The sequence below is a fragment of the Coffea eugenioides genome, chromosome 2 (assembly GCF_003713205.1).
Source record: "Coffea eugenioides isolate CCC68of chromosome 2, Ceug_1.0, whole genome shotgun sequence".
NCBI classification, from domain to species: Eukaryota; Viridiplantae; Streptophyta; class Magnoliopsida; order Gentianales; family Rubiaceae; genus Coffea; species Coffea eugenioides.
The window spans coordinates 54713-75893 of NC_040036.1; the positions used below are offsets into that span (position 1 = coordinate 54713).

The 21181-nt window shown below is 39.6% G+C and overlaps 3 protein-coding genes across 4 annotated transcripts; 2 read left to right on the forward strand and 1 right to left on the reverse strand.

Moving 5' to 3' along the window:
• The first annotated feature begins 681 nt into the window (after positions 1 to 681).
• LOC113763612 (probable serine/threonine-protein kinase MARK-A) lies at positions 682 to 4454 on the forward strand. The gene is made up of 2 exons (XM_027307484.1): positions 682 to 1457; positions 3441 to 4454. The coding sequence occupies exons 1-2, from the start codon at positions 931 to 933 to the stop codon at positions 4066 to 4068; spliced, it is 1155 nt and encodes a 384-aa protein (XP_027163285.1). The 5' UTR covers positions 682 to 930; the 3' UTR covers positions 4069 to 4454.
• Positions 4455 to 9754: 5300 nt separating this feature from the next.
• LOC113761725 lies at positions 9755 to 11758 on the reverse strand. Its single transcript, XM_027304830.1, has one exon. The coding sequence runs from the start codon at positions 11756 to 11758 to the stop codon at positions 9755 to 9757; it is 2004 nt and encodes a 667-aa protein (XP_027160631.1).
• Positions 11759 to 13250: 1492 nt separating this feature from the next.
• LOC113760744 (cysteine proteinase inhibitor 6-like) lies at positions 13251 to 20544 on the forward strand. 2 transcript variants are annotated; one of them, XM_027303443.1, is made up of 5 exons: positions 13251 to 13618; positions 16503 to 16722; positions 18133 to 18278; positions 19993 to 20174; positions 20234 to 20544. In XM_027303443.1, exons 1-4 carry the CDS (start codon positions 13334 to 13336, stop codon positions 20128 to 20130), a joined length of 789 nt encoding a protein of 262 aa, XP_027159244.1. In that variant the 5' UTR covers positions 13251 to 13333; the 3' UTR covers positions 20131 to 20174; positions 20234 to 20544. The 2 variants fall into 2 exon arrangements, with proteins under 2 accessions (XP_027159244.1, XP_027159243.1); XM_027303442.1 differs by having other exon boundaries at positions 19993 to 20544.
• Positions 20545 to 21181: the final 637 nt, after the last annotated feature.

Genomic DNA, 21181 nt, shown 5'->3' on the forward strand with positions numbered 1-21181 from the left:
ATCTACAAACAATCGTATAACAAATTATTTTTGTCCACATTTATCGTTCCAACCCCACAAAGTTCAATAGAATCTGCGTAATTTGTGAGACAAAATCCTTACATGGTTCACAATGCGAATAAAAAATTAATATTTACACATTTGTACTAAAGTATAGATTTCAGTGAAATTATATTTAGTTGTAAGGATTTAGATGACTTTCTATATTAGTAATTTTAAAAATTTATCCCAAGTTTTAAATTGATCTTAAGAATTTGTGATTGCACGGACATAAAAGTAGTATATAGTAAAACGCTATTCAGTTATACTTATAGCAATTTTTGAGTTGAATACTCTCATATGATGCCAAGTAAACACCTCATGCGTGCATATTCTACAATTTGTTTGGTTAACTTTTGAGTTTTTTTTTTTATTAATAATAAGCAATTTCATTGTTTTTCCACCAATTTTTTTCCCTAAGTAGACGCACATGCTGCTGTTTTTGCTTGATTTAATGACTAAAATAGACGGAAGGGCTACATTTACATGTTTTTATTAGTTGGGGGCTAAAAATTTCTATTTAATAGTTAAAGGGCTAAAAATTAAAATTTGTAATAGTTTAGGGACCATTTTGCCCATAATATATTTAAGCAACCATTTTGCCCATAATATATTTATCCATTATCGAACATGCTCCTTAGAGAACTGCATCGTATAGTTTTAGGGCTAACGCGAATAGGAGTAGGAGCGGATTTGATCGCACAAGCACAATGAATGGATGGGATGAATCAAACTTGAGCAGTGGAGGAGGTAGGAGGAATTCACTGGACAATAACCAATCGGTCGATCAATTCAATCAATCGAAAAAAGAAACTCCCCCACTGACTAATTAATTGTACTGTACGTTCGAGAGAGGAGAGGACGGGGGAGGGAAGGAGGAAGAGCGACCAAATGGAAGAGGCGAAGGCGGCGGCGGCGGCTCAGCAACAGATGATGAACCAGCAGCAGCAACAACAGATCCTTCTCTTGCAACAACTTCAGCGGCAGAAGCAGCAGGATGCCATCATGTCTCGTTTTCCTTCCAACATTGACGCTCATTTACGTCCCCAGCAGCACCTTCTTCATCGTTCTCAGACCGCTAACTCTAACCCTAACCCTAACCCTAACCCCAATCCGAACCATCAGATATCCGCCACCTCAAATCACCCAACACTGAACTCCGCCGTTCCTACCACCACCGCTATAGCCACTTCTGCTCCTGCCCCTACTGCTGCTGTTGCTAACCATAACAACAGTAATAGCAATAATAGTATGAGTAATAATAATAATAGTTCCTCCTCAAACCCACAGCAGCAGCAGCAGCACAAGGTCAGTCGAGCTAATCCCGCAGAACTGCAGATGGCCTACCAGGACGCTTGGCGGGTTTGCCATCCTGACTTCAAGCGTCCTTTCTCTTCCCTCGAAGATGCTTGCGAGAGGTATCGTATTACTCCTGTCTCTTAGCTCTTGTTCTCCACTCTCGGTCCTTCCCCTTTTTCTTCCTTTTTATCTCCCGGCGTAAGTGTACTGTATAATTTAGACGTGAAATTGCTAATTTCTTGGTTTTTTTTCATGCACTTTTTTATTTTTGCTTTCAATACAGATCTAGCGGAAATTTTCTGAAATAAAAAAAAATTTGGAGGAGACTATTGCCTGACCATAGGCGTTCAAGATTAACAGTTTCAAGTCTTCTGGCCTTGTTGTGATGCTTTTTTTAACAGCACATAGTTCCATGAATACTTCCATATATTCTATCAAGTGGTTTTCTTTTAGGCAACAGTACGGCTTTCCCCGTGTCTTGGTGGATCTGAAGATTCATTAATCATGTTAACCTTCTAGTTTGGAATTCTGTGTTGCCTTTATTGTTATAAAAAAAGGGAGGCCTTTCTAGAAAATGGAAAAACCTATAGTTTCATCACAATCGTTTTGTGTATGTGTACATTAGTCGCCTTAATCTCTTGGTCTTTCCCTTCCACCTTGGTGGGCTGTGGATTGTGTGACAAGGTGCTAGATACTTTGTTGATGATATCTTAGTTCATTCGCTTCATAATAAAATGTCTTTTCTATTAGTTTTATCTATCCCATTCAACCAATGACTGATGAGACAGAAGCCTGGAGTGGTTGGGAGGCTGGGAGGATCTATTGAGTTCAGTAGTGTCTTCTATTTCTTCCAAGTCATCATTACCTTGCAACAAGCATAGTTTCTCTTCTTTCCTAGTGTTTTACTTCACGCTCTCACATGAATCTTGATTATCATCTCTTCGCTATGATTGTGTATTGGCTACTTTCTCTGTTCTTCCTTTTTCGAAATTTTCAAGTGGCTTGATATGGAGCTGACTAGACCATGAATCTGTGAGCCGAACCCCACTATTCCTGTCACAAACCCCTTCGCTCACCTGGAACAGTAACCTTGAATGTTCCAGCACCGCTTGCAAAGAAACCATTCTTAACAGTTAACAACTGCACTTTGCCTCACAAAGAATTGCTGGCAAACATGTGATTAGAGCCATATCAGGATTGGGTTCGATTGAATTCTTTCACTCTTTTTCGCCATCTATGCATTATAAAGCATTAAATCTTTTATTAGTCTTTTTTTTTTCTGGTCATCGTTCTCTAATTATAAGTCTTATTATTGCTTGCAATATGAGATGGGTTCAAGATGGAGGAGGAGATTGTATCCCTGCATCTATCAACAACTTATATCCAGGAGATTTTATTCGACCACTTTGTTTACATTCTGCAATTGGTTCCATTCCAGCAAACCTGGATGATTATATTATCTGATTAGCAACACCTAAAGGTGTATGTTTGGATGCACATTTGGTGCAAGAATATCATGTTTCAATCTTTTTTCCCTCGATTATGACTTTGTTTTTAATCTGATTAGTTCTCATAAAATGCCTACTCTATCAATGTTTTAAGCATCTTTTTAGCCGTTGTATGAAATGGACTTCGTTACTGATTGCTGGAATGATTGTCATTCTTTCTAGAGACTCTTGTTACCATACTTAAACATGCTTGATCGATTTGCTGTTTATTAGGCCTTGCCAGTTGCACCTTGTTTATTTCCTCTACTGATCTGTAACTCATCTCAAGTACAGATATGTTTTACCACCTCCAAGTACAGTTTTTGTACCATGTTATTCGTTTTTGGTGTTTTTTCATTGATATTGATACCATACTGTGCTTCATTCTGTATAAGTATTCTAGGCTACTGCCTTACCATGTAGTTGTAAAATATTAATGGGAGGCGGCTGCTACGATGATAGTATTTAATCAAATTGTGTTTTTCGGAAAATATTTAATGCTATCATCTACGAAAAATATTTATTTATTTTTCGGAACTAATTTTCCTAAGGAGTCTAGTTTTTCGACAGTTCATATTTGAACCTTACAATTTTCAATTTCTAAAAATTTTGTAGGCTACTGCCTTACCATGTAGTGGCAGACTATGAAGCGGAGGAGGATGACAAGATTCTTGATTCTGATCCTAGTGGCCAGATGCTGTCTCGGTCACAGCAATGGGATCACAACATCGCTGCCAAAGTTGCAGAGTTCACTGCCACATTCGAGAAGCAAGTCCTGGCTTTCAACATAATTTCTCGCAAGCGAGATCTAGGGGAATTCCGGACGGAGGAGAAGCTGATGATTGAGCAATTACTCCTACAGGAAGAGAGACGGGCTTTCCTCGAACTAAGAGCAGAAATGGACTTGAGGCAAAAGGCAGGTCGAGAAACACACGAGTCGAACTTGCGAATAGCAGCCATGGTGCAAGCTGAGCAAGCTCGGGCAGAATCACAGGCTCATGCTGACATGATGGTTCGAGCTCCTATACGGGCGAGTGCTCTTGTAACTCAAAGTACCAGTATGACCGAGCAGGACCAGGCTGCTAATACGGAGGAGTTGATTAATGGATGGGGTAACAATGGACAGAAAGATGAAAAGGAGCCATCGGATGACTTCCTGAATGACGAGGAAACAGAGAACGGAGATGCAGCCATGCAGAGTGAGTGGCATGGTGGGGGAGAGTTAGATTTAAATACGAGATGAACTGGGCACCCGGTCCTTAATGAAGAGGAGTTATGCTGGTAAAAGGGTCATTGCATCTAGAGAAGCGCTTGCTCATGACCATTGCTCGGAATATATTGAACCGGTTTTAGGTATTTGATTCCGATGGAGTGCTGTAGGACGATAGAAAAGTTGTATTAAATGGTAGTTTAATATTGCATCGCTTTGATTGTTTTTTCCTTTTTCATTTTAAGTTGAAAGGAACTGTGATGTGATCAGCATGGCCGCGACTCTCTCTGCTTGTAGAAAGCGCTGGTTTGCAAGATAAGTAGGATATGGAATTAGTGATGTCAAGGGGCAGAGTCACAGCTTGTAATCATTGCTTTAGAACGGATCAATTATTTATACAAATATCACTGATAATTGCGTAGTGCAGTATTGACGCTAACAAAAACAGATTAAAAACACTAAAAATAATAAATGTGGATATTAATGCAATAAATTTTTCACTTATTGAAATTTGTGCTCGAAAATTGTGCTAGCGTAATCATTCGCTCTTGAAGTGCTTGCACTGCAATTTTAGAGCCCCTTCCCCCTTAGGACGGCATCAAGTGATAGCAATTGTCAACGGTAGTTCTAGACGTTCTTGATCCTCCTTGGAACGGTATTAGTACAGATTTTGTACAAAGGTAATGACTAGTGTACCTAAAGTAGGTTTCAAGGTTAAAAAAAAAGTGTGGTAGATCTAAATTTGCTATGGTGAAGGGTGGGATCAGCGATAAGAGGGATGGAAGGAGGGAGCTAACAGTAAAAAAATGTGGTAGATCTACATCTGCTATTGTAGAGAGTGGAGATCACTGATCAGCGATAAGAGAAAGCGAAGGAGGGAATATGGAGAGCTAACGGTTGGCTGGGAAGGGTTAGTGGGATGCGTGTGGGTGGTCAAGTTAAAAGGGAGAAGAAAGATTAGGAATAGGGTAAAGGGGATAGAGGTGGCGAAAACGGGATTAAATGGTGGGAGTGGGATTGATGGAGATAAAGGGGTTGGCCTTGACACCTCTTGACAGATGCATGTGTACCATGGACAGATCGTGGAGGGTGGAGATCAAAGATAAAACTCCATTTCTTGACTTAATTCTTTCGAACCAAAAAACCAAGAACATCTTGACTTCAATCCCGAAGCAATGCTCTTGGATAACATAGAAGAGATTTGAATAAAGAATCTATGATAATTATCTGTTTGAATTGTCATTTTTCTAAAGTTTTTTACGAAAAATATTATGTAACGATTTGATAAATGTAAAATAAAAATCTGTTCACAAAAAACTTTTTTATTTTCATTTTTTTTAGAAAAATGGCAATTCAAAAGCTTTACGGGTAGTGGATGCTGAATTCACCAATCAAATGTTATCTGAAGTTGCTCTCTCTTTTTTGGATAAATTACTTTTTATCTCCTTACATTTTTGGTACTTTACCACATAACCCTCTTATGGTTTAAAAATTTATATATAACCCCTTTATAATTTGAGTTAATGTATCATCGTTAATTTTTTTTATTAAAACTAATGGTGAATTGGAAAAAATCAAAATAATAAATTAACAAATTTACTGTTTCATTAGTTCTTATTTTTCCTCCAAACATAAAAGAGAAGAAATTGAAACAAAAATAGATAAATAAGAACTAGAAAAGATCATTAAAAATTTTGATTTAAAAACCTATAATGATATTTTTTTGTTTCTTATTTATTTTTTTATTTCCCTTCTGACTCTTTTGTATTTGAAAAAAAATTAAAATTTTGTAGGTCAAAGTATAGGTTTTAAAAATTTTCTCTTCTCTTCCAAAAAAAATAGAGAGAAAGAAAAGAAAAAGTAGCGGTATGGTGAATTTGACAAATTATTAGGTTGACTTTGACTTTTTACAATTGACCGTTAGTTTTAACGAATAAATAAATGGTGCCACTTTAATCCAAATTATGAGTAGATTACATGTAGGTTTTTAAAACCATAGGGATTATGTGGTAAAATGTTAAATTATAGGGGGTAAAAGGTAATTTATTCTTTTCTTTTTCCACATCTATTTCCTTCATTTATAAGATGTTTGTTTTCTAGCTTCTTGATGGAAAACCTACTTCCTTAACCCTTTGACTTAAACTCAAACAACATGCAAATTTAGCTATATCCTCGCTAAATTTACTAATGTACAGTTTGTTCAATAAAAGGCTTAACAATATACAATATTTTGAATGAGTCAAAGTTTTTGTTTCACTATTTTGCCCCTTGATGTAGATTGGGACAAATAATTTGCCAAATCACTAATTTTGTAACTTTTCAAGTGTTTTGGTTGCCCAATCATTAGTGACAAGCTTGCAAATAAAAAAAAATGTAATTTTCTTCCATAGCTGTTGAGAATAGAGGAGGGAAATTTATGCTTTCACGGACCATATTGGATACTGTAGTGGGGCAAATTTCCTAGTAGCCACGTGTCAGTTTGGACATGATGACCTGTCAGCTCGGCCAACCAATCTACGGATGCCACGTGTCAGCTCGAAGGCTGTGGTATGGCGGCTCGGGCAGAGCAGCTCGGACATAGAGAACATCAGTTCGGCCGCCCCGCAAGCCGCGTGGGCTTAATGGGCCGCGCCTCCCAAGCCTTTCGGGATCCACGGGTGAAACCCTAGCAAGACTCCCCCTTGACTAGGATTCAAAATCCTATAAGGAAACTCTCTCCCTCCAACCTATAAATACAGCGCCACAAGACGACACAAGGTACACTATCTACAGTACTCTATACTGTTACCCTACTCGTAAGCTCTACTGACTTGACCGTCGGAGTTGCTCCGAGGAACTAGCCCCGCGGTCTGTCCATTTGCAGGTCGGTTCGTTCACCTGGCCAGCTCGCTAGCTCGCTCAGCCCGTCGTCAGAGCTATGTCAGGAATTAACCTGATGATTTCTCAGAAGAAGAAATAATAAGAGGGAAATAGGAAGGGAGAAACATGAATTGAGGGAGAATGAGGGAAATAAGGGAAATCTTATTGAGAATATTTCTGTAATGAATCTTGTCTGGCAAGCCTTTCCTATACTTGGCTATTTATAGAAATTTCCTACACCTCCATGCAACGTGACTGAAGCTGACAACTAACCATGCAACTAACTGAAACAAACTGCAACAGAATTCCTAACTAACTTCTTAAGTGCAACGACACCGTATGTGCCAGAAGTCTGAGCTGCCTTCAAAACGCCGCCGCATTCCTCAAAGCTACGTCGCATTACCTAGTGTTCCTGACAATACCCTTCCCTTTAGCGCATTCTTGTCCTCAAGGATGGAATCCTGGAAATTGGTTCTTGATGAAGTCAAGATCCTCCCAGGTGGCTTCCTCGAATCCCAGGTTAATCCACTTGATCAGAACCTGTGACACAGGCAATTGATTTCGCAGAATAGCCCTTCGTTTGAGAACCATTTCCGGAGCAACCTGAATTTGATCATCAGGACCAACCAGTGGTAGTGTAGGCATGACCTCCTGAGAACCTCCTACCTTCTTTTTAAGCATCGAAATGTGGAACACTGGATGAATTCGGGATCCCTGTGGCAATTCCAGTCTGTAAGCTACTTCCCCAATTCGAGCAATGACAGGGAAGGGACCATAGTACTTGGAGGCAAGTTTCAAGGAACGCCTCACTTCTACTGACCGCTGTCGATAAGGTTGAAGCTTCAGGTAGACCATATCACCAACCTCCAGAGCTCGTTCACTCCTCTTTCTATCCGTAAAATACTTCATGCGTTGCTGCGCCTGCGTCAAATTCTGGCGAAGAATCTGTAAGACAGCCTGCCTATCCCTGACAAGGTCACCAGCTGCAGGGACAATGGTATCAGAAATGAAGCCTAAGGGTAGATGATTAGGCTTATAACCATAAAGGGCCTCAAAGGGGGTCGTTTGCAGGCTAGTGTGGTAATTTGTGTTGTACCACCACTCAGCCAAGGGTAGCCAAGATTTCCACTTCTGAGGTCTGTCACTAGTCATACATCTCAAGTATGTTTCCAAACACTGGTTGACACGCTCACTCTGACCATCTGTTTGTCGATGGTAAGCTGAGCTGAAGTTCAATCGAGTACCAACTAGTCGAAATAATTCCTGCCAGAAAAGGCTGGTGAAAAGCTTGTCTCGGTCTGAAACTATAACCTCTGGTAGCCCATGCAATCTGAAGACGTGTGTGAGGAACAGTTTGGCAACCTCCACTGCTGAGAAAGGGTGTTTAAGAGGAATGAAATGGGACAATTTTGTCAACCTGTCTATCACCACCAGTATAGTGTCGCACCTTCAGAGAGAGGTAAACTCTCTATGAAATCCATACTAATCTGAGACCACGCTTGGTTAGGCACTGGTAGGGCTGCAACAGCCCAGGATAGGGAACATTCTCATGTTTGTTCCTTTGGCAAACATCGCACTGTTTGACAAAGTCAGCTACATCCTTCCGCATCCGAGGCCAATAGAAAACTGCACCTAGCCTTTTTAAACATCCCAACTGTCCAGAATGACCCCCTACTGCAAGAACAGTGGTAGCTGTTGAATGACTTGATGCCTCAGATCAAACGCATGACTCCCACATACAATCTTTTTCCCTGAAACCTCAAGAACTCCATCTGCAGTACTGCATAATCAGTAACCGAATGGGGTCGACCAGTAATTGGGCAATTCTGTCCTGACAGTGCTGAGTCACCTTCATAACTTTCAGATACATTGTCAGCCATTGGTTGATGCGCAAAGTCTTCACATGACAGGTCTATCCTCTTGGAACCCTCCTAGACATGCATCAGCGCTTTGTTTTAGCACTTTTGTATTGATTTCGTAATCCAAGCTGAGTTTGTAACATGTGTTGTAGTGGTGTTCAGTTTTGCTCTAGCAGAAACCTCGACTTGATGGTCCGTCTTCCTCCAGTGTACCCCAGTAATGTTCCATTTCGTCACTGCTCACAACTGCTGCAGCTCCTTTTCGTATATGGACAGTCTAAATTCTTAGACTTAAAGCCTTACTGTAGCTATCTATAGGCGTCCTCCTGCATTAAACGCCCATGCTCGACTACAGCATCCAAGCTCTAACTTACCAACGTTTAGGAATCAGGTATCATGAGCAAAGGGTAATGCTCATGATATCCTTAGGTTCTGAAGCTTCAGGCTAATTCAGTTCAACAAAGGTCTTCCTCAACCTCGTCAAGGCTTGCACATATTACCCATAGCCTTGTAAACTCCTGTAAACTAAAAGCCTAAAAACTTCAAGCTGTTCATCAGATTTAGTAACTGGCCATGCTCTAATGCAATCCCCTTCGCAATCCTTCAACCCCATTGTAGCATATGACATGGCCAAATTTCCTCTAGGTGACGCCACATAACTTAGACATCTTGGATACAACTGTGAATTTCAAAAATTCTTAACACGGTTCTCAGAGATGATAGCATGGTGATGTAATCCGGCTATAGACTGTATCATTCAAGAGACAAGGTAAATTTTCAATATATGGCTGGAATTCTTCATGAGACTTGGGAAAAGTGCAGGCGCATTATGTCAGGGCAAAGGTCCTGGAATCATATGGCCTTGGTGCTGTTCTGAAAGTGTTTATGAATGTACAGGTTTGACTCTGATTTGCTTGATATCGACCTGAGGTCGTTTTTGCTGAAACTTGGGCAAACAATTTCATCTAGAGCTCTCAATGTCTTGAATGGGAATCATGTCTTTATGGTAAGGTCTTTAGGTACCATAGTCTACACGAACGCCGGTGCCTTCTTTTTGGACAGTAACAGGGGGAGAGAATGACTGTACTAGGCTTAATGATGCCAGTTTGAAGCATGTTTGAGACTTGGTTTTCGATCTCTGTTTTCTGGGAATGTGGGTACCTATAGGGTCTGAGTTTAAAAGGCTGGGCATCTGGTTTCAGTGGGATGGTGTGGTCATGTGCTCGTTCTGGTGGTAACTGTGTAGGCTCAGCAAACACATCTGAGAACTCATGCAATAATTCAGAAATCTCACTGGGAAGTGGACTTACGCCATTCAAGTTACCTCCGTCAGACACAGAGCAGACGGTTGGCCTGGTTCTGTGCTTCTGTTGCATGAATTTTCTTACTGCTTTACCTCTGATAAGCTTCATTGAAGGTTGCTCAGCTACCCCTTCCAATACCATCTCGCCCCCTTCTTCTGATAGCTTGATCATCAGCTGTTGGAAATCAAAAGTGATAGGGCTGTACTGCACCATCCAATCCACTCCAAGTATGAGATCCCACGTTCCCAGTCCCATGACTATCAAAGGAAAATTAAAGTTGTACCCCTGGATGCTCCATGTTACATGTGGACAGAACAATTCACTGGAAATAGTGGTTCCATCAGCGATGGTTGCCTTTAAGGGTGTCATACTAGCTGTCCTTAGCTCCATGGTCTCCAGTAAAGCTGCATTCAGAAAACTGTTAGTGCTACCAGTATCCACCAGAATAGATACCGTTTGTCCCTTCAACACCCCTTGTAATTTAAGGGTTTTTCTCTTGATAGAGGCTGTTAATGCATGTAGAGATATATCCACGGATTGCCCTGGATGGCCAGTCTGCTCATCCTGCTCCCCAATGGCATCCAGAAATTCAGTTTCCTCATCCTCTTCTAGAATGAGATTTAAGTGTCTGTATTTGCACTGGTGACCTGGGCTGAACCTCTCCCCACACTTGAAGCACAGGTGATTGTTTTTCCTGCGTAAGATCTCCTGAGGAGAGATCTTCCTATGTTCCTGGTTTGTATTCTCTGGAGTCCACTTCCTTTGGCCAATTTGTTCTGAAATTTTTTCCCTTGGTTTGGTTACAACAGTAGCACTGAGGGACTTGGAGCTTTCCCCAGGCTCCCAAGTCCTAAAGTTTCTGGTATTCCTCCCATTGAATGCCAATAACTGTTCCTGCCATTCTGCAATCTCGAAGGCCTCAAGTAAGGTAGCAGGTTTCAACATTTTAACCATAGGCTTGATCTCTTCCTTAATACCGCTGATGAAGCTGGAAACAAAATAGGATTCAGATAGGTGAGGATCTCTGATTAACATCAAGGAACTCAATTCCTCAAATTTCTCTTGGTAGTCCTTGACACTAGTGGTTTGGTGAAGCTTGTTGAATTCCTCCACTTCGTCTCTCCTCTCTCTGTCTCCAAATCTCCTATTGACTAGTTGACAGAATCCTTCCCAAGAGGTTCGTCCCTTGCTCCTTTTAATTCCTTGAAACCATATTTCGGCTTTCCCTACCAAATACATCTCCACTACTTCCAATTTCTGATCCTCAGGAAGTTGATGAACCAGAAAATACTTCTCACATTTTCTGATCCATTCCTGAGGTCTGTCCCCTTCAAAAAAAGGAAGTTCTACTTTAGGTAAGCTTGGGATCGTAACCTTATGCTCCTTGCCTGCTGCTGACTGATCTCCCCACTCTCTGCATCTGGCATGTGGATTGGTCAGTAGAGGAGTCTTCTCTGGGGGAGGCGAATCACCAGTTGCTGTTGCTCTGTCTCTGTTGAGAGCCTGCAGAAATGAAGTCAACTTCGTCTCCATTCCTGCCATTAACGCGTCAATCTTCTTGTCGAGCTCGTCCATTTTGGTATCTACGTGCGTTCGAGCGTCCTGTAACTCCGTTTGCAGGGAGTCTACTTGAATCTGAACCCTAGTCTCAAGTTTCCGGAGCTGTTCATCTAGATTCTTGAGTCTGGTACCGTCTGCCATTTGAATTTGCAGTTAAGTTGCACCGAGGATTGAAGGCTCTGATTACCACTTGTCAGGAATTAACCTGATGATTTCTCAGAAGAAGAAATAATAAGAGGGAAATAGGAAGGGAGAAACATGAATTGAGGGAGAATGAGGGAAATAAGGGAAATCTTATTGAGAATATTTCTGTAATGAATCTTGTCTGGCAAGCCTTTCCTATACTTGGCTATTTATAGAAATTTCCTACACCTCCATGCAACGTGACTGAAGCTGACAACTAACCATGCAACTAACTGAAACAAACTGCAACAGAATTCCTAACTAACTTCTTAAGTGCAACGACACCGTATGTGCCAGAAGTCTGAGCTGCCTTCAAAACGCCGCCGCATTCCCCAAAGCTATGTCGCATTACCTAGTGTTCCTGACAAGCTACTCCGGGGAGCTAGCCCCCTCCGTTTATTTTTTTCTCTGCAGGACAGGTCGTTCGTTCTCTCCCTGTCAGTTCGGCCTATCAGCTCGCTCAGCCCGTCGCAGCTCAGCTCGGATCGCGTTTTTGACAGTCACATCAGATACCTTTCAGGTTTTTTTTTATTTTAATAATCTCCATAGTCTGTACCAATTTCATCAAATTGATAATGGGTTGAATCATTGATAAAAATTTTTTTTAAAAAAATTAACGTTGAGGTTTATAAAATAACACTAACATCCCTTGGCAGCATTGTGAGTCCAATTGGTTACATCGCATAGGGAAAAATTACTCATATACCCTAAGATATTGTGTCTTATTGAAATTTAATATCCGACAATTAATAATTAGAGCACTAATTATCGCTTAATAATTAATTAACCAAAATATCTGTTGGAATTTTTTTAATGTGAACAGTGACCTGCAATTACAAAATGGTACCAATTGATGTACCAAATATTTATTCACCCTCAGAAATTAATACGCCAAACAATAATTTGTCTGGATTTTTTTTCACAATTACCTTGCGATTGCACTTGCAATATTTGCTCTTGGTGCTAAAGGATGTGGATGAATTTTATGATTTTTCCTTATAGCTCGACAAGACCATAGTTTCTACACCTATACTTCACCTTCAACTTACGAAATCTACACAAAATCAATATTCCATCCCCCATCCCCTCAAAATTTGCTTATTTAAGTAAAAATGAGATCCATTATAATGCTTCTTGTTGCCTTTATACACGTTTACCTTCCTCACTTTTATTAATACGTTTTTCATTTCCTTACAATACAACTTGTACACAAGCATAGAGGGCATTTTTGAAATAAAAAGTTTATCTCTCTCTAAAAGTACCTTCTTAATGGTACATTTTATGATTTGGACCGATTTTGTTACCGAAAACTTAACCTTGGGAGAGTTTAGTATAATTTTACAGACTCAAGGGAGGTCAGTGAAATTGTTGAAAACCTCAAGGAGGTTTCTGAAATTATCCTTGTTGTAATGGCAAAATTTGGGGCGGTGCGGCGGATGTGGCATGGGTATCGCTACTGGGACGTAAGAGAAAAAAACAGGAGGACAGATGAAATTTATTGCGGTGGTGTGAAATTTCAAATTTTTAATTTTAATGAAGAGGAGACAACTCGCCAGCATTGCCATAATTGTCCTCTGCAGCACTCTGCTTGCTTTGGTTGAGCGTCTGCTTTCCTTATCCGAGGTTCATTGTCGTCAACAAGAACAACAGCACAACTTAGGGTTTTGCGGTGAAGAAGAGGAAGAAATCGCAGATCAACTGATTCGGATGGCAACTGTCGGAGGATTACACGATTCTACTTCTCCATCATCGCAGCAGAATAACTCTGAGATTGACGCCCTTGCTCGATTTGCTATCCAGGAACACAACAAGAAAGAGGTAAACTTTACTGTCTTTACATAGGTACATACGTAGTGAGTTTTCAGAGCAATTGGGATTGTACACAAGGGCAGCACCCACACAACACACCACTATTCTCCTATTCTATTAGCCAAGACATTCCCAATCTAACCCCGACTCAAGAACCAGAGCCCAGTTCGGAAAGCCTGACCAAAAATTGGCTCCATGAGACCAGAAATCGAAACACATCTTGACTGAAAGATGACGGCATTTCTTAATCTCCGTATATATGTGATACACCGTAGCAGCTAAACACAATCTCTTCAACTGCTTTGCAAAAGATGAAAAAGCGTTTGAACACCAATGACCCACACATATTCGACCCCGAGTATGATCCTCATCCCCCTAGTATGATCCTCTAAAAGTCACACATATTCGACCTTAGTCCACACTCGTCTAATCCTGCAAGTCTGCAACAGTTAAAAAACAAGTGCTCCATATTTTCCTCCTCTCCTCCACTGAACACACATAGGCTAGATGGCATAACTATACCCCAATTTCGAAGCCTGTCCATAGTAGATGGTTTCCTCTTGCAAAGAAGCCACAGGATAAATGCATATCTTGGAACATACCCTTTTCCCCATCCCAAGTTTGTTCACACCACGTTGTCCCTTGATTCACATAGGGTTTTCGTGGCAGACTTGACATTGAAAGCCCCACACAACCTGATCTTCAAACTCAGTTAAGGGGACCAAACCTTGAGGACTAGCATCCTTTAATTTCCTTACCTCTGCTGTTTCCTTTATACCTATAGGCTACTATGATCTCAGACACCAAAGTAGAGGGTCTACAACAGAAGCTGTGTGAGAGATTTTCAGTGAAACATTTGTACGAAAGCCCAAGAGGGTTCCAAAGCATCATACCAGAAACTAGTCCTGGTACCATTGCCAACAATATGAGGAATAAAACGTTGAGCTAGATTCCAGATCTTAAAAATTTTCCTCTAAACCTATGATGCATCATTCAGAATATTTACTACCCAAGGATTGGTTCTTCAAAAGAATTCTTTGCGCTCATCTAACCCATAATGCATCCTTCTTGTTGCTAATATTCCAGATCAGCTTCATTATCAGGCTTTTGCTCCACAGTTCGATATTGTATAAACCCAAACCTCCTCCTTTCTTTGGAGTACAAACTTCATTTCAGCAAACTCGAGCCCCATACATTTGTTTCACTTCACCAGCCCATAAAAAAGAAGCCAAAATACTGTTAATTTTACGGATCACTAATTTTGGCAAGATAAAACACGCTACACCAGTGCAGATATATTCCAGACAGAACAGATTGGATCAATTGTAAACAATCACCATAGATCAATATTTTGTTTGCCCAGCTCTTAATTTTTTGCTCCAATTTTATAAAGATTGCTTGGCAGTTTTTATAAGATAATCTGGAACTAATTAAAGGTATCTTTTATCCGTTGAGCAATGGCCCTTCCACTCGGCACTGTTGGGTCACTAAGGCCGACTACAGGCAGCACACCCCCTGGCATTTGCATCACATTACACACAGAATTAGCTGCCAGCACATCTAAACCACCTATAAAGATCTGACATTTCTGCATGTTAGGTAAAAGACCAGACATAACTCCAAACTCCTGCACAGTCCTCTTCGTTACCTCAAAAGATTTAGGTGTAGCAGCAGGGATAAGGAACAAATCATCAGCAAACACAAGGTGGGACAAATGTAGCTCCTTGCATTTGGGATGGAAATCAAAGCCTAACTCTCTGATATTCCATTCAAATAAGGCAGAAAACATCTCCATACATACTTAGTCTTTAGGCAATTCCGTTTATTTCTACCCTGTTTCCTAATTGTATTTGCTATAGTTTTAACATTGAGCCCTGAGAGCTCTATTCCTTTAATTGGCTGCTCATTTTCGCTGTTTCGTCATTGTTGTATTGTTGTAAGTTACTTGCAGCCCGTCCAATACCCAATTGCCTTTCTGCATATGCATCTTATTGCCCATATCTTGCTTAAACTGTTCAATGGGTAACCATAACTCGTGTGGTTGTTGGAGGGGGAACTTCTTAATGACTCGGTGCTGTGAGTGGCATACCAATTGTCTTCTAATTTAGCCACAACATCTCTGCATGAGCTGTTTTGGGTTCACTTGAAGAAGATGAAAAACTAGTCAAAATTTCATGTCAGGAGTTCTAGCTGGGGTTGTCAATCAGTAATCAGTAACACCACACAGTCTATACAAGTGAACTGTCTTTTCATTCTTGCTGGGAATTTAATGGTGCCGAGCCCTCCTTTACCTCAACAGGAAGACAAAAAATGGCTTGCAACATAGTATTCTTTAACCTTTCTTTTTGGGTTGCTGCATGATTTTTTATCCACTCTTTTGTTTTGCATTTTTTAAATATTATTGGGACATTCTTTATGTGTCCTGTTGTGACTTTTAGGTTTGGATGTTAAATCCAATTTCATGTCCAACTTGTCAGTTCTCTATTTACTTTTTACTTAGCTAAATGGCTGGTGAAGAAAAGCTTCATATGTAAGATCTGCCAAGATGTGCGAAATTTTATTATTCAAGGACACGGGTACACTACTTTTGGTTGTGTATGCTACTTGCTAAGATTGTTTTAGTAGTAGCAGGTTGATTATTTTTTTTTGTACCATTATTCTAGGTGCAAGTCATACTTTAAGAGGTCTAGCATATAAGATGGGTTTAGCAATATTTGTAGTTAAAAGTGAATGCTGACTTTCTTTTTTCAGTTTTTCTGTGATATTTTCAAAATCTTTATGTTATTTTTAGCATGGGTGTTCTTCGCTGTGAAGGCAGATTAATAACCAGGTTTTTATTGCTCATGCATAGAATCTTTGCACATGCCTATGACTCCTTTAAATTGTTTGACAGAATGCATTGTTTGAGTTGGTGAGGGTGGTTGAAGCACGAGAACAAGTTGTTGCTGGGACACTGCACCATCTTACTCTTGAGGTCATTGATGCTGGAAAGAAAAAGCTGTATGAAGCTAAGGTGTGGGTGAAACCTTGGTTAAACTTTAAAGAACTGCAAGAATTCAAGCATGTTGAGGACATTCCCTCTTTTACTCCCTCTGATCTTGGCATCAAGAAAGGTTTGAGTTCTTTTTTCGTTGTTTGTTCACTTCTTTATGATCTTAAAACTTTTCTAGAGGTAAGTTGATTAAGAGTGTTCATGGCCTGGGGTATGTTTGTCATTTAGACTTTAACACACTTTTACTCGAGCTGTTCCTTTACTCAGTGCTGTGTTTTGGGGTGTTTGTTTGTTGGCTCGTCAAATAGACAGTTATGTGGAAATAACTGTAGCCTGTTGAGGGTTGGACTTGTAAATGGGCTTCAAAAGTAGTAAGCTCCTCTGATATGGTATAAAAAGGAAAACCAACAAAAGAAGATGGATGAGATACAAATGCTCTGGTTACAGATTAGGGAAATGCGGAAACAGAAGAATAATAGAAACAATAACAAATTACAGATTTGAGACACATGCACATGTTGCCAATGAAGTATTTTTTGGGGAGTTAGGAAGGGATAGGGAAGAGAGAAAGGTTTTAGTTCATTTCTTTCAGTGCTAAAACACTACCTCAAACTATTTTAATGTGCAATCCTAAAGCTTTTAAATCCTCTTTTTGTTTGAATTACATCGTATCAGTGGGCTGAGATAAACTTGAGGAATGTAATGAACTCAGGAGGAACTACTTACATTGCGTGGAGTGTGGCCATTTTTGGGAGAAAGTTATGCAAATAAAAAACAAAAAAACAAATGGGAAAAAAAAGGAGGAGGATGATCCATCATGTGAAACAGTGAGGAAGTGGTGTGAAAAGAAACTTGAAATCTCCTGGCAACTCAAGTTTGAAGGAGCAGTGTAAAAAGTCTATTTTGCGAGGCATAATCAGTTATTAGCATTTTTAGCCCTGTTGAAAACTCAATTTTCCTAGAAACAACCTTACTAAGCTAGATTCCATGGACCTAACGGAAGTAGACCTGCGTTTTTGGTTTGTAGTCAAGTTAACCAGCAAGTTGAGAAAACCTATTTCAACTTGTTGCTGTTAAGCACAGCACTGCAATCACTTTCGTATTATTTGCTTACTTGACATGGCAAAGCATTTTGGCTGGATGAGTTCATGCCTTTCACACTAGGCTGCCATAACTAATTTGGGAGAAGTCAGGTACGGAGTGATGATTACAGTGAATAGGAGTAAGAAATTAAAGATCTAGGTGTCCTTCTAGCGCCATGCCAGTAATTGATTCTTTGTTTTTGGTGCATATTCTGGATGAATTATGGTAATGGAAGTGTATTAAGCTTCCTTCCTTTTGATTGTTGGCCTCGTATTACATTAGGGTTTTCTCCTGTTCTGATGTTTGGCTTTGGCAATTTTGCCCCATTGCTTAAAAAGGTGTAGATTGAAGATGTATTTATGTTCATGGGAGACGTTCATATTTTAGGTTTTAAACCTATATGGAAGTGCTTGTTATCTGACTTTATATGACTTGGTCTATAACTCAGATGGCCATGGCTTGGGATGGCAATCAGTGCCAGCACATGATCCGATTGTCCAAGATGCTGCAAACCATGCGCTCGCAACCATCCAGCAGAGATCTAACTCGCTTTTTGCTTATGAGCTTCTTGAGATACTTCATGCAAATGCTGAGGTATCTTCCTGACATCTGGTGGATGATTATTTTTAATTTTTTGATCACAGTGAGTCTTTTTCTTTCGAACATTGGTTTGCTGAATTTGTTGTATGCTGTCCAATCTCCTCCCAAAGAAGTGAGATGATTAATATGAATCTGGTTTATTCAAAGGTGCTTGCAGATATTTAAATACCTCTCTAATAGGATTTGTGCAACATCATGTCCGACATTGCTTTTGCTAGTAGGTTATTTCTGGAAGTCTTTTGATATGGAATTGTGATATTTTATAGAACCCTTTTTCTTGTATTTAGTGATTTATACATGGGATATCAGGATGACTTGATACTGCGAGTTGCTTGGACTCTGCAGCATCTTTCCTCTTATGAGTATTGAAGAGAGCACTCTTTGGCATTCTTTTCTTTGAGTGTGCTGTAGCATTTAGGAATGCCTGGTTTTGGAAAGTGTTCTTTATTTATCTCTTTTTCCCTTTTCTCAGGTATTGTCTGCAGATATCTGCTATTGAATTTTCTAGTGAATTACATTTCCTTTGTTTAGATGTTAATTCTTCACCCTGCTCTTCTTTGGGACAACCAATTAATGTAATATATCTTGCTGATTTTTTTACCTCCTTACCCTGTAGCAGGGGGTTAACTTTACTATTGGAAGCAGACTGTTAAGTACTGGTATGACCAGTATCACAGCCTTCATCAGTCAGATTGCATGTCTGGCTGGCTATGGTTTGAGTTATCCTGAAGATAAAAATTGTTGTTGGCATTCTTGTTAGGAGGTCCTATAAATTGTGTAGGGCGGGATGCATTAAATGGATTGTCTTTATAGGGTGGGGGCTTTGCATGTTGGTTATCTTGATGGAGCAAGTTGTGGTATCTAAGCTGTGCTAGCTGCTGGTGATTGATAACGAATTTACAATGGGTCCCCTAAATTGGCATTTCTGTTCATGTTGCAGTTTCTTCCTTTCTGTTTGTTGTCTTTGCTTTGCTGTAAGAGAGGAAAATGATGGATATTCATCTGATTATTTGTTTTCCTATATTTTGTTTTGGATATTTTTGGCTGCAAAAACATCTTTGCCCCCCTTAAAGATGTTTCAGTAATGAACCCTAGCAGTTGTGCGGTCAATCTTTTCTGTAACATGTGGTGACTAATTATCATTAGTCTGTCACTCATGGCATTTGATTGGTAATCATGTCTCTCTAAGTTAGCCTTTTTAATTGTAATAAAAAGTCAAGAAAAATTGCTTTTTTTTTTTTTTTAGGAACAGTAACTTTTTAAAGCACTTCTGTAAGGTAATGTTAAAATGACTAGTGTCTCGTAAAATGCATGGATAGTGAGATTGAAAATATGTCTCGATTCAGTTTTTTTTTTTCCTTTTTTTTAAAATTTTTTTCATAGGAAGAGGGGGGGGGGGGGGGGTTGGGGTGGGTGAGACTTGAGAAGTGGGGAAGAGGAAGGGGGAATTTGAACCCAAGACCTCAAGGTCCTGGTGCCTCAGCCTTAGTAATTTACAATTTCAAATTGTGGTTCAAAAAAGATCTCATCTGCATTTCTTCATGAAGGTGTTGATCTTACTGTCTTTTAATCAAGTTTGTCAACTATGCTCTTGCTAATGCAGGTTCATTTGCTGGCCGTTTAGCCTCCTTACTCCTTAAGGTTCATTCCTGATTGTGTTTCATTTCTGATTAGTTAAGTTTTTAATGCAAGCCGTTTCCCTCAACAGGTTGCTGAAGAATCTGCTAGGTTTGATCTGCATCTTAAGGTCAGAAGGGGAGGGAGTGAGGAGAAATTCAAGGTTGAGGTTAACAGGAACAGTGAAGGTTATTTCCACTTGAATCACATGGAACCGCTACAGTCTTGATTCGTATCATAGGTTAGGCATGACCTTGGTACTTTTAGGATCGCCGAGTATGGGCCAAGAAGTAATGTGTCTTGTGTAAATTTTGTACGTTGCTAGAATCCGCTGCATGGTTGTTGTCAGACGTCTGAAGTGGCCGATATGTTTTTCTTAACTGTATTAAGCAATTCTAAGTGAGGATCCTTTTGCCTTCGCTTGCTTGCTTGTCATATAAAGGGCTTATGTTTAATAAGAATGCTTCTTCTGGATTTGATCTAGAGGGCTTATGTTTTTGTGTTCTGCAAACGGTGGGTTACTAATCTGCCGAATGTTTCACTATAACCAAATCAGAGCTCCTCTTCATTGATTTAGGTATGTTTGGATCTGTGATTATTTTGGAAAAGTATTTGTAATTGTAATGCTAACATGCTTTTTCAATTACCTGTTTATCTTGCTAATCATCTTTTTATATCACGTGTTGCTAATCATCTTTTTATATCACGTGTTATAATAATTATTTCAAATAATGCTCCAAATACTTGCGTAAATGTCCAACTCTCTATTCAAAGTCCTGCATTATATTGTAGGTTGTACTCCTGGTGAGAACGCCTATGTTATAAATTAAGTATATCTTTATGATATGAAATTGAGGGTAAATTATATTAACCTCCTTTCTAGTTGTAAAAGCTAGAGACTGACTCGTCTTTGATTTCAGAATAATAGGGACCTCCACTCTTGTTCGTTAGATAGCAAAAAAAACTTCGCCTATCATTCAGATAAATTAACTATTCTTATTTTAAACTCTATTCAATGTTCCCAAACTACCCTTGCAATGGTATAAGTGCTTATTTTCCAAAAAAAAAAGATGAGGTTTTTGGTGCTAGTTCTTTCTTTTCTTCAAACGTTATAATTGTAAAAAGTTAATAGCACCTAATTATACGTATAGCCATAAAAGTAGGGCTTTCATCAATTTTATCTTTTATTTTTAATTAAATGTATGAATTTTCATATGCAGGTCCACAAAACTTTTTTTTTTTTGGTTAAACTTTACTACTAAATATTGATATCTTGATTC